This window comes from Acanthochromis polyacanthus, chromosome 15, assembly GCF_021347895.1.
Source record: "Acanthochromis polyacanthus isolate Apoly-LR-REF ecotype Palm Island chromosome 15, KAUST_Apoly_ChrSc, whole genome shotgun sequence".
Lineage (NCBI taxonomy): Eukaryota > Metazoa > Chordata > Actinopteri > Pomacentridae > Acanthochromis > Acanthochromis polyacanthus.
In genome coordinates, this window is record NC_067127.1 from 15,987,060 (window position 1) to 16,001,600 (window position 14,541).

Below are 14,541 nucleotides of genomic sequence, written 5' to 3' on the forward strand. Positions count from 1 at the left end.
CCGCTGAACAAAGATCTTTGTGTATAATGAGTCCACATTCTCTAAGCCCGACAGTAACCACACAATCACTTGTGTCAACAGAAGGGAAATCCATTTCATCAGGATGTCCAGTCAGTGCTTCATTATCATACGCAAGGACAACAACTGTGCAGCCACGCAGCTCCTGACAGCTGCTCCGGATTGCTGGAGTTCAGTGCGTTTGCCATGAATACATTTAATTCTGTCTGTACAATAGATAAAGCACATTCAATCAAAGTCACAGGTCAGTTCATCATGTTCACTATGACAAATACTCAGATGAGGTTTTAACACTTTAAGGCACTGCTGAGTTAAAGTTATGGTAAAGACAATATAAAATGCTGTGACATGATAATTTTCTATTTCTGTTATGGTCAATTCCTGCCACAAATGTGGAGTTTAATAAGATATATCAGTTGAAGACCTACTCAGTTCCTACATACATAAATGTGTGCAAAGAAAAGGCCCTGAATGTCAGCACATTTTATAGGGATGGAGTAATTTCTGCTACCAAGCATTCAGCAATGTTATTTATGGTCAGGGTCTTCACAGTTGAGAGCTTCTTGTCACTGTCCTTTCATCTTAAAATTATTATATTAATGCAAGGTTTCAAAAGTCACGTTGCGCTAAATGTATACTTTACTCATTTTAGTGTAATAAAGGCTGCTGCTGTTACAAACCAGGTTCACTACAGAAGATAGAAAAGGTCTCCTTCATAGCACCTTGGGTGATTTTCTAGGATAATGTTTGTATTTTCTGGTTCAGTACTGCTAGTGCTGCTATAAAACATAATTTAGGTATCAACAGTCTAAAAATAAACTCTAAAAAATATAAATTCTTCCAACATAATGGGCTTCATATTGTCAGACTGCTGTCAGCAGTCTGATATATTATATCATGCAGCAGTCACCCACAGAATATCCAGCTTAATGTTTGCTCTAATGTCCTATTATAAGTAACTACTCACTGTAACTTTTAGGAGGCAAAAAAATAAGGATAAAGTCATGTTTTAAAAAAATGCAGCCACTATGTAACCGCAAAAAGAATATAAATACAAACCTATAATATAAATAAATATTTTTGGCAATCCATTATCTATACAATTAACTTGTAAAATAAATGTCAATATTCATTTAGATACGTAGTAGTAGTTTCTGTAAAATTAAGGTAAAGAAATACCCATACACAAAATATACATTTCTGAAAACTTAACACAAATAAGCTAAACCAACAAAATTCCTTCCAGTAGTGGCAGATATACTAGCAGCGGTTGACACATCTGCTGATAACAAAAATTGGGACCGATACAAAACAGTGGGCTGCTAAATTTCTCTGTTTATTTTAAATAATGGAGAAAATGTAGTGTTGCTAAATAAACATTTGACTTAATCCAGTTTCAAAAGAGACAAATGTTGAATCTGAGAAAATAAATACTCAGATCACAATGATTCTTGAGAGTTAGCCACAGCAACATAAGAAAGTTGAGCATTATCATACACTGCTGAAATGTTTAGTATAAGATTGAGTACTTGCAGCTAACTCAATCAAAAATGAAAGGAGAGACAAATATGTTGTTTTCTTAAGAGTGAAATTGCATCTCCTCTTAGTGTTTACTCCCTGCTGTAACAGCTTAGTTAGAAGCAATCCTTCGCCTTAGAAGAACTTACAAATAAGCCTCTGGAAATGTACAAGTGCCATATTCCTCTGAGAATTACTCAAGTAAAACTTTTAAAACTCCTAGTGAAACAACAGTTATTTCAAAATGCATTCAAAAATGGCCAGCTGAGAGCTACTTTTATGAATACGGCCCTTGGTGCCACAGAGAAACTTGCACATGCTCACAAATATTGAATGAACTGCCGAGGGTTATAGGATTGTATTCTCATTTACTCAGCTACTCAGAAAGCATCACAGTCTTTCATTTCAGTTGCTTTGAGGCCCTCTTCTACGGAGTGATATTTCTGTTTAGCTCACAGAGAAACGGTGAGGACATAATTATACATCCCCATAAAGTGCTGATGTTCTCGGTGGAATTTTGACAGAGTCTTAGTCACAGTAACGCTGCATTGGATTGTTTTATTGCTGCTATGACATGACTACATATGCAGTATAGCGTGAATATATCTGAACCGCTGCCTCTCCTCTTAGGAAACTGGAACTGCAAAGCTGAAGCATGAAATCATCAAATGCAGTGTCTGGTGAAAGAAAATCACATCCCTCGCTAAAATGCGTGCTTTATATTCCTTTACTTACTGGTGACATTATGTTGCTCATTACCTGGGCCATTACCATTACCTAGCCATAATACATAGAAAGCCATTATAGAAAACTTGCCACTGCAAGCGTGTAACCAAGTAGCTCATCAGTATTTCTGCTAAGGTGCACACTTTTCTGGGCTTGCTGTACATGGCTTGCATTTGTTTGTTTCTGCAAGGGCTTACAGCATTTCCAGGAGTAGAGATTAACTGAGAAACTGAGAGGAGGGAACTGAGGTGAACATTATGAGAACAGAAGCAGGGAGAATGAATTGATGCTCAAAGAGGGACATTGTCAAAACCAGTGAATCGCCTGCTGATGACAATGCAGCGCACAATGTCTGGGGATTGTGCCGGGAAACAGTCAGGGGTTGATTTCTCCAGCCTTCTCCTTTCACCCCTTGCTTCACTCTACCAATAAAGAGCTAGTCTCACCCAACATCTCTCCACATTCTCTTATAGATAAAAGAGCTCACTTCATCTTTTGTTCATACAACTACACACTCGCTTTATCTCCACATGTCTGCAGGAGCCAAAGAAGTGTATAATACAGACACACTTTCACTTCTTCAGTGGACCTATAGCATAACAGCCCTAACTTTGTGGTGAGTGCTGAATTCGGCTTCAGCATCTCCTGTTTTTGCAAAGTGTTTCATTTTGTTCCAAAAATATGTTTTGGTTTCCAAAAAACAGTGGATGATTTTCTAGGCTACTGGAGAAGCAGATGTTGAAAATCTATAAGATGCCTTGGAATTTCCAGTTGTTACCAAAAAACATTTCTTAAGAAACATGTGTGAAGGGGTAGCAGAAAAAGGGAATTTATCCATCTGAAATGCAGAACCACCTCAGTCATCCCACTGCTCAAACCAACTCTGCTGGCAGAGATGTCAGATATGTAAATGGAGCCACAGTGCCCCCTACAGGTTAACAGATACATCAGCTTCAAGAGCACTGAATCCATTCTTCTGGTTTTTCTGCCTGCAATGTTGCCTGTTAAATGGAAGATTTACCTGCTTTATACTGCTTAAAAATATTCAGTCACTTTTGAAATTCATACACTTACCACACACACACACACACCCTCACACACACAGGCCTTCTCATAATGCATGCGTAGGGGTACGACGTGAGTCATTTTGTAACTGCCATCTCTAAGTACCCACTCAAAAACCAATACGTTAGTTTTTTTCTAATACTTTTTAGGAATGGCTTTCTTTAAACCACTAGGATGATTTTTTCTTCATTGAATAAAACTAATGCCTTTGTTTATTTTTTATTTTTTAAATTGCCTGTCTTCTGGTCTGTGCTCTATAAATGACCTCTACGGGTATTACCATTTTCAAAGACCCTCAACTTGTGTGGGACAAAAGAAATGAGAAACAGAAGGTGGTGAGAGACAATTTCCTCATGTTCCCATCTGAATAGAGTCTCAATTACTCACAGGCCTGATGGATGAGGTGTGGCGTGTGTGCAGCATAAGGCAAGGTGTTTTGAAATGTTTGTTTCAGGACAGGGAGGGGCCGGAGGAACAGAGGCGATGGGGCAGGAAGAAAAACAGGGATGCAAACAGCGATGTTCTGACCTTGACAACGATGACTTAAGTTCTGTGTCCACCAGGGAGACAAGTGAGGACCTGACCTGAATGACGGGTCTCTTCATGAGCGCTGGCAACTGTCTCCGAAGACACAGACTCAGTTTCACGGCCTTCGCTTTAAGTAGGTGTGTGGTATTCATGTGTCCAGGTGCGCGTGTTTGTGTTAGAGGGAGAGAAGATGTGGGCTGGGTCCCAAAGTGCATGACTGGGTACTAAGGGTAGGATCATTCTCTCAAACACTCAATGCAGTCATAGACCATTAGCAGCCCAAGCAATTGTAAACATTTCTCTAAGTGCCAGACGGACACACACTGACAGCACAGATTCCCATGATTACTTTCCATTAGCAACACCTCATGAAAAATTATTTCTATTTGGCCATGTTGGCACTACGCAGGCCACCGAGATTCGGTAAACAGCGCTGATGTTGACCAAACACCGAGGCCGACTGCAGGGCTCACTGGATACTGGGGAGAAATCAAACTGAAATTGGAGCAAGAGGAAGCTCACCAGCTGGTTTGTCACCTCAGTTCACATTTACAAAGTGATGGCAGGGAAAACCCTGTCCTTGTGCTGTACCTCTCTCAGAGGTGATACGATTAACTGGACCTTTTAGTGCAAGACCCACTGCAACCCACTCACCAGAGTCATTTCACTGTTCAACAGAGCAGCAAGTTCTCTCAGCCAGGGACATTGATTTTCATTCTTGGTGTGACAGTGCAACAATCACAAGTTTGTTCAAGAAGTTACCAGTTTTCCGCCATGGTTTATAATGTAGTTTATATGTGTACATATGTACTTGGAATGCTTGTGATGTGGGAACATAAATATACCATATTGTGGGGAATAGCTTCACTTTTGGGGACAAAAATGAAATCCCCATACGATAAATAATTACATTTCATTATGATATTAGTTTTAGGTGTAGGTTAATGTTAGGGTACAATTTCAGATAGGCAAATTGTATTGATGGTTAGGGTTAATGTAAGGCAATGTAAAGTCCTCTGAAGGGATGGAAACACAGCCCTATGTGTCTGTTTGTGTGTGTACTTGCCCAGATATACAACTGGCCCCAGAATGAAAGAAAGAACAAAGAGAGAGTGAGAGACCCTGAATTGCAGTCATATTGCTAGGAGCGTGGCTGCATCACTCAGCCAGGTTATGGCACAGAGTGTGAATCTGCAGAGAGACAGATAGGCCCATCGAGCCAGACTCTCTAGGGGCCGAGTGTGTTGTGCAGCACATCCATGGCCTGACAGAAAATCTAATGAAGAGTCTAAGCTGACAAGATCCCTAAACAGTGGGAAGCAAAACCAGATGCCATAGTCTTTATCACTCATTCAGGGCAATGGAAGAGTAAAAAGTGCATTGGAAATTTGACACAGTTCTTTGGTATGCCATGCCTAAATCAGGTGTTGGTGTGTATGAGCTTATTGGTAAGACAAACTATTCAGCCAAAGGAAAAAAAAGAGTCCCCCATTTCAACAGTAATGTAATGTCCCTGCCAAATTTTAAACAGACACAATAAAATAAGGATTTTGGCAGCAAATCAATTTCACAATGCAGAAAAGTAGACTATGTTGTCATATATTACAACTAGACCTTTAAAAGCGCCCTAACATTGGGAAGAACAACAATGAAAAGTCTGTCATTTTGGAGTCTGTCTTTAGACTGAGAGCTCAGCAATAGAATAAAAATGCCACATCTACTTTTCATGCTGGAAAGCCTTCTGCTTTGTAGGCTAAAATATTACCAGAGCACTCAGAGTCATTCCGTAATAAATAAGGCAGTGCTCTCCATTAAAGCTTGTGACTCAGAGAAGCACATAATATTCTCTGGACATTACATACCATTATCCTACACCGTTGTTGTGCTACCACAACCACTGAGGGTTTTCAGTAAGTGGGGAAGGATGAACCCAAGCCACCATGTACTTTCCTCACTCTTAAATAACTAACTTTCAGAGAAATTTGCTTGTAGCTGTGGTTTTCATAATGCATGAATAACGTTAGAAGGGTCAAATATTGCAAATTTTATCAGTTTTCATTTCTCATGCTGCTCTTCCAAATTTGATGTCAAATGCATTAAAACAAAATCCATGTCATGTTCTACTATCATTTGCAGTAATAACTTACAACAATGATAAGCCCACAAAAGATTTTTTTTTAAAAAACAAAAAAACAAAAATAGTCGCACCTTTACATGTTACTTTGCTCTGACCACAGAATAAAGTTAAAGTCTATTCAGTATTGACCAGACCTGGACATGTAGGGTTGTGTACTATACATTATGCTTGAATGGCCATGAAGGTAAACAATGCTGCCTTTGTGCCAAGCTACCCTGCAGGCAAACACTGTTTGAATGGACTGCATATCAGAAAACATATAAAAGTCAATCTCCAGTGGATCATGGTATTCTGCCCTCTGAGGGTCACTGCTCTCATCAAACCTGTGATGACTGCAGTACAAGTGGCTCCATACGACTGAATACCAATTGAATTTCTTGAACTCATCTCAACCCCTTCAGGTTCTTTATAGCATTCATAACCAGATTCCCAGTGCACACTAAATTGGCTTGTGTAAAAAATGATCTAATACAGAAAGATGGGAAAGGTTTGCAGCAGGTAATGGATTAGGAGTCAACCCGTGTGCATAATTACCACAGCCATCATGATAAGAGTAGTCCTCTCCACTTTGCACTGCTATCTTCACAACCTAATTCTGATTTGAGATGAATGGTGGCACTCACATGAACTCCATGCACAAAGACAAGTAGAAGACTGGAAGACATCACTTTGTGTTTGCCATGTAAAAGCAACAGTAATGATATACATTAAATTAAAACCATGTCCAAGTATCCTTTCAACATTAAGTCAACCCCGTAATTTTCTATGAAACAAACCTGATTAACAGTAATAGTCTTCTTTTGCTTTCATTGTCCAACATAAATCCAAAGATGTATGCCAAAGACATGTTCTACTAGTGGATGAATTAGCAATCAGAGAAATTGCTGGGTGTTTGTCATAATGACTGAATAATGAAGAATCCTCACTGACATACTGAACATACTACAGTTTTTATCCAAAAGAGAAAAATATAATTTGTACTTGTCTGAGCAGGAATTCCACATTTAGGGAATCAATACCCAGGACAAAAGAGTCTAATCTTTGGTTATGCTTCTCACTGTTGTCTTCAGTTACTATCACAGGGATCTTCAATCTTAGAATAAGCTTTTTTTAAATAAAAGGTAGCAAAAGTAATCAAAAGTGTTCCATCTCCGAATGCAACAACATGAGCTTGAAAAAAGGCCTGGGTGATAAAAATGACAATCATATGTATCGATGATAACAGCTGATAAGCAACAAGAAAAATGTTTGATGGAAAGTTAAGTAGTTTCACTGAAATCCATCAGATGCAGACTGTAAAAGACTTTAAAGTTTGGTTGCATTAAAAAAAAACTCCAAGCGTCCTCCTCCCTGGCTTGTAAACAGCCTGTCATACATTGATAGTGGAGCCCTTTCGCACTCTATTCACTCTCCCTGTGGCTTTCATACTAGCCTTCTGAGGCATACTCATCTGCACCTGCCCTGGCCTCTAGTTGCCTCAATCCACACCTGCAGATCCCCCTGTGGAGGCTGCAGCTAGCAATGACCAGTGGTTGTCCTTGCAAGATGTGCTTCGCAGTCTAAAAACAGCCAATACCCTGTGAACCCACCACCACCTCCATCTAAGCAAAGCACCCACTGCAACCTGCTCCGAGGGTTGATAGACTTGATTCTGGGGTACAGCAGCCCCATCCAGTCATACCTGGTCCAGGCCAGCCTCTTCATTCCTTTAAACCAATTTGGTTTAACTTATGTGTGCAACTGTATGTATTTGTGTGTTTTTCATTGATGTGTATACATTCTTACCCATGTATCTTGATAAATAGGCTAAAATGGTTCTATTATAATTGTAACATTATCTTCTGGTCATTGGGGGGGGACTATAATTATCAATAGACTAACATAAAACATTTAATTGTGTTTAACCTTTAAGCCGTATCACCAAGTCCTACTTTGACATGAATAAAAGAAAGAAAAAAGGATGCTTACAGATAAAAATAAAATGAAAATAGGATGGTCAAGGCAAAGGCTACAGGACTATCTTCAAAAAGAAGCTTAAGGTCCAGAGCCTATACAAAGCTGCAACACATCATGCTTTTTGAATTAAAGTGGGCTCAATGGAAGAAATTTTTGCCAGGCAAAAAAAAAAAAAAATGTTAAAACTCCAGAGTTTGCTAAAATGCACAATGAGAGGCCATGGATAAGGAAATAAGCTCTTTGGACATATGGACCATGTTATTTCCGAAAACAAAAAGGTAAAGCACTGTTTCATCGTTCAAAGGAGAAATATTCTCAGAAAATTAAAACAATAGAGCTTTTTTTGTAAGTTACTTTAGTTTATATTCACATTAGAGCAAACTGAGCTTGTAAGAAGATCATCCCCAGAGTAAAATATGAAGGAGGCTCAAGTTATGTTACAAGGTTGCTCAGAAAATTCAGCAAAAAATGATCAAGGCAGTGCTGCAAATCACTCAGTGTCAGTGATCTCTGATATTATGTGCAGGCCAACAGTCACGGATCCTGCAACAGGATAATGGCCCAAAACATGCATATAAAAAAACTCTAGAATTTGTTTGCAGTAATTGTCTCGACATAGTGTGCTACAAAATATTTTTCTAAATGCTGCTTCCATGTTCATATCATTTAAAATAATATGCTACACCAAAAATCAAAGCAATGTGTTCTATGGAAATAGAGAATAGAGAATAGTGGATGCCGCTTAATTTTGGAACTCCCTATTTATTTTTTTTAAGAGAGAAATGTGATTTTTCTTCTTTAAGTAGAACGGTACCAATAATTTTGCCTGCGTCAGTGTGCATCCCTGTTAATTTCATTATTTAAAAACAGAAAGAGGAGGGTAGAGTAAGAATGAGTACGAGTCTACCAACATTTTATGCAGCATGGTGACAGTAAAACAGAGGCTCATTCTATACAGGAGGCTGACTCAGGCCTTCTGCTGAGACTGGATGATGCACCACAAGCCACCTCATCATGATATGGCTCTCCTGCCCTCTAACCCTGCAGTTTACCGAGTGTCACCACAGCCCCTCTCCTGCTCTCTCCAGGCTCTCACTCAGGTGACAGTTTGAGCACCTCCTGTGAAACCTCCAGCCAAACAGAATTAAAGAAGAATTAAAAACTCAATGAGCCCAATAATTAAATTTTAATGGAGGACATAAAGCAACCTGACACCCTCTTAAAGCTATAGGCAGAAACCATAACAGCAGTGCCAAGCTGGATGTTTCTCCGTTGCAACACATATTGCTGCTGTCATGACAAAACATTGCTGCACAAATTTTCAAGTGTTGGTGGCATATTGCAAATGGAATGGAAATTTATTCAAAAAGTTATGCGATTATAAAAAACATGTCAGCTTCAAACAAGCTAATCACACTGCAATGTTTCTTATTTTCACAAGAGCTGACATTTTGAAGTTGCTGTTCATTTCAATGAGCTGCACGAGGAGTGTTAATGCTGTCTTAAGGATAGGAGGGTAAAAGTTAAGCTGTGCCATAATAAATTATGAGCTGTGGCTCAATACATAATGACAGAAATGTCAATATTCCATCCCACATTGCAGTCTGGTGCAACAATACATCAGTATAGTAAATCACCACATTCAACCACAGGACCATTATTTCACCAACAACCAGTTTCTGCAGTCATGATTCAGTTCACATCTAAACTGAACACACAGAGCAGCATAATAACTAGCTTAAATATATTAATAATTGAAAACATATTACTTCACAACAACCTTAAAAATTAACCATAATTTGCACAATTAATATCCTTTCAATTCATGTTTGACTTGTGAGAAAAAGACATTCTGACAGTTTATCAAGCTTTAGACTAAGCTAACTAACTCCACAGTGCTCCAAAAGTCCCACAATTCAGACACTGCAGCCAAGCCTAAATGAAAAACAGCATGAGAAAATGGAAGTACTGCAGGCAATAGATTGGAAGCAGTGAATAGATGAAAGGCAAAGAGTTGAACTGGCTATCCAAAGATCTTATCAATCTATGTTGCCCAATACCCACAATGTTTGCGCAGAACTATGTTACTCAAATTGGACAAAAGCCACAAAAGCCAGTGCATGTCCAGTCTATTTAACTAAGAAATAGTTTGCAGGGACTATGTACGTAAAATAATGTTATACTGTAGACTCTTTTGTTACCAGTGACAAAGACATGGTGTGGAACATTTCATTCACATTAAAATTTACATTCACAACATGCTACAGTGCAGCACTGGCACAGGCGGTAAACAAAACTGGACAGGAAAGTCTGCCATTCTATGTTCTTATCAGTCCTACCACCTGTGCAAAGACAAGTGCAGAATGCTCTATGAATAGAGTAGCAGTGGGAGATTTGAGACCATCTAAAAATTATAAAAGGCTTCAGCAGTGCCTTCAACCTTTCAGACCCTCTGACAGGCTGCTAAACAGAATGAATTGCCTCCTGGCCAGCATGTAGCTCAATCAGAGCCTGGATGTCTGGCAGCATTAACTGATGAAGTAAACTGCCTGCGCTACAATAGCCTTCAACAGTTTAAAACAAAACCCTGCAATGTTCCCTCCCAAACCTTATTTCAATTCTCATGTGCCCTATTTCTCCCACCACAAAAACAGTCACTTTATATACTACCTTAACCTTGCTTTTGTGAGCTACGTAAAGGACTTTGACTTTAAACAATAGGGGTAAAAGTGAAAATAAAGAAGTTTCCTTGCCTGCCTTTATAACAGGAATGTATACTATAAGGCTAGTATGTGGTCTCACTGGTTCTTACAGGAAATAAAACAACTTCTAACTTAATTTTCACCTATAGAGAGCTTATATATATATTTAAAATCATATAGCAAAGCAATTCAGAAAATGAATAATAAAACTGAAAAATATCCTAAGATACAGCATGCACAATAAAGTACAAAATGCACTTCTTTAAAAATATATAGTAAAGTGAAAAATGCACCACAAAGTGTCAAATGCTTATATTATAATCTACAGTGAATGATGAAATCCAAGTTCTGTAAGCAACATTGCAACATGTGCAAGTAATGCAATGAGCGCAACAGCAGCAGAAAAACAGATCACTGCAGAAACAACAGAGACGCTGCAAATCAATTCAGACATAAAGCAGTTAGCAAAAACTCAAACGGCAACAACAAAATACTCAAACTGTATAATAACCACTGAGTGCTACATTTGTAAAGGTCAAAATCCTGATAAAGCAAAACAACTGCTGTGACATTTAGGTGCGTGTCAGGTGTGCTATCTTTGTCTTCTACATGAGGCTGATGATTCAGAATGCCGTGTCACCCTATCCTCATCAGGATCAGTATTTACATAATAGATTAAATTCATTAGCCCTATCCAACAGAGCAGTCTGTTTTTCACATCTATTAATCTTGCATAAATTACGGAGCATTAATTTCACACAAGATGCACACTGCTTAGTAGACTGTAATGCGTATATGTACGTGTTTGAAAATACTGCGTGAAGACAGAAAAGTTCTAAAACACATTTGCAGGCATCCATTGGAGACCGTGATTATATACTGCTGCTACATTGCTATGCTGTGGAACTAGTAACTTCATGGGTGCAAAACTGTCTCATGGATCAGCTGTATGGCGCAACAGGTAAAGCAATCCTTTAGCATCACATATCTAACTACATGTGTAGGTTGTGAGCAGACTGCAGAAAATTACATAACAGTGGTGCAACCCTGAAAAAAGCATTTCTGCTAACCCTCGCTGCTTCTCTGTCCTCTCTTTTACTCACAGTAACAGATATATACCAAGTTTTTCCTCAACAAAAGCACTGGATAACCACTGAAGCACGCATAATATTATTAGGCAATGTGATGAATCGCATCAGAAGTTTTTTGGTGATGAACCTTTTGTTTCACTGGCATAAGGTAGGACTAAAAGTTGAAACTGCATTTTATATAATACTGTATTTTAGCCTATGGGCAGTCATATCAATGAGATCTGATGTCCTGTTTAACAGGTTTGTGTCAGTTATACTCATATCTTGTGTAAGTCCTCAAGTACCGGCATTTCCTGAATCTTAACAGCAGAGGGCAGCCAAGGACAATTTATTAGTGAGCAGTCTGCAAGCATTAAACATTATCCCACAGTTCACAAACGTTGAAAGAGAGTTCTTACCAGCATTGACTATGGCATCCACCTCCAAGACGGTAATATCTCCTTTGTAAAGAGATACTTTGTCACTCAGCCCTCCTCCACCTGTCAGCTCCTTTCCTTCTTCGTTGTCATTGGCTGCAATAAAAAAAAAAAGACAACTTGTTGCATTGATTCAAGAAAGAACGCAAACATAAAGCAGCATTGCTGAATGAATATACACATTATGTTTATTTGAATTGTCACACCAGGTAATAGTTGATTGTCAGATGTGCTTACAAGGAATAAATCTTTAGTTAAATGTGGCGATGATATTATGATGGTTATATAAAAAGAATCACATTATCCATTATTCCAGTGCATTCTACAAATCAATACTATATCAAGATATTTAAAATACAACAAAATTAGAAAGAAATGTGTTTGTTGTACTTCCCAGAAAGTGTTCTACATAAATACTGTGAATATTAATTCATATTTTGGTCATTCTTAAACAGTCATTGGTAAAATATATATATATGTACACACACACGCACATTTGTTTCTTTCATATATTAAAAAATAATTCTGTGTGATGTGATGTGTGGTAACATTTTTACGAACTACTAAGTACCATGGATAAAAAGCCAGGTAGGTTGAGTCATGGCTATTTTTTGTACTTGACAGTGACAGTCTCTAATGAATATGCATCAGCTGTACATGATAAGGGGAAATTATCAAATTTTACAGAGAGATCAAACTTTTTGAAGTCAAACTGCAGTGTAAAAAAATCTATTTATAATCAATTAAAACATGTGACAGAGCATTAGCACTTAAGATACCATCAAAAGCATGACTGTCACGCTAACAGTCACAAGGAGGACGGCAGGAATTTGTAAAATCATTGACACAACAGTTTAAATGCTGGTTTGGATGCGTAGCATAACCAATCTGTGTATTTTCCCAAATGAATTGTGTTACAATTTTGATGTGCAATTCATTTATGAATTAAAAAATTACTTCAGCCGTACAACGAATGTATGCACGTCACTCAGCTCTCTCCATAAAGCTGTAATTCTACCTCACATCACTGAACATAAACTGTAGTTTGTTGGTTTATATCAAAACGGTAATGTGCAATATGCTTTAAAGCTCTTCTGAGCTTCTTGCCTTGCAAAAAAAGATGTAATTCCCTCATTCTTCAACACATGACTTACATGTAGCATTAAGTATTTGTCAACATTCTCACATTAAATGTTAAGCTGACAACTAATAATAGAGTTTCACTGAATGCAGGCTCTTTAAGAGACACGCTAACCTAATGGATAACCATATAGTTAACCATATAACTAACACATTCACAGTTCAGTTACCAATGTGAGGATTCATGTTATGTAATGCAAGACCAAAATGAAAAATATCAGGCTTGGGTGAACTTTCTTGACTTTTTTGTTACATGAGACCCTTTAAACCAACAATTGTCTGCAATTTAGCTTTTGATAATGCAAAGCTGAGGGTATGTTGTCTCACAAATGAGAAATCAATATTGGCACAGTGGACATGAAATTTTAACTCTCTTTTTTTCCAGTTTTAGCAAAAAAATCTTCTTCAAATCATTTAAATCACATTTATTCAAATCGTGCTTTTCAAAATTAACTATCACAATGTTGATTAATGCATTAGCCAAAATAAATCTAACATGATATTTCTTTTTGTTAATCAAATATACTACAACATAGTTGTAATCTCAGATAAATACTACAAGTATTGTCAAAGTAACTGCATATAGGCAGATGCTGTGCAGTGCTTTTCACAGAAAAACTGTCTTAACCTAAAATCGGATAGTAAGTGTCCAGAGTAAAATTCATCTAATATAGCAATGGCCCTAATTATTGCTTGAGGGATTGTACACATAATGGAATTTTGTATTTTTTTCTGCAGAAAAACTTCAAAAAAAGACTTTCAGAAGCAAGGTTGGGCTTGTTATGCATCTCTTTTGACACTACAAATGTCTGTTTACTTCACTTTATACATTCTTAAAAATATTATACTTTACACACTATATTGCCAAAAGTATTCACTCACTTGCCTTGACTCGCATATGAATGTAAGTGACATCCCATTCCTAATCCATGGGGTTCAATATGACGTCGGTCCACCTTTGCAGCTATAACAGCTTCAACTCTCCTGGGAAGGCTGTCTACAAGGTTTAGGAGTGTGTTTATGGGACTTTTTGACCATTCTTCCAGAAACACATTTGTGAGGTCACACACTGATGTTGGACCAGAAGGCCTGGCTCTCAGTCTCCGTTCCAATTCATCCCAAAGGTGTTCTACTGGGTTGAGATCAGGACTCTGTACAGGCCAGTCAAATTCATCCACACCACACTCTGTCATCCATGTCTTTATGGACCTTGCTTTGTGCACAGTCATGGTGGAAGAGGAAGG

The 14,541-nt window shown here is 38.1% G+C and overlaps 1 protein-coding gene across 2 annotated transcripts in view; it reads right to left on the minus strand.

Annotated features, from left to right (window-relative positions):
* Positions 1–14,541, minus strand: part of macrod2 (mono-ADP ribosylhydrolase 2) — a 415,173-nt gene that overhangs the window by 394,134 nt on the left and 6,498 nt on the right. For both annotated transcript variants that reach the window (XM_022198433.2, XM_022198432.2), the window contains exon 3: positions 12,140–12,253. In XM_022198433.2, the coding sequence (XP_022054125.1) occupies positions 12,140–12,253 (114 nt within the window). The remainder of the gene's footprint in view (positions 1–12,139; positions 12,254–14,541) is intronic.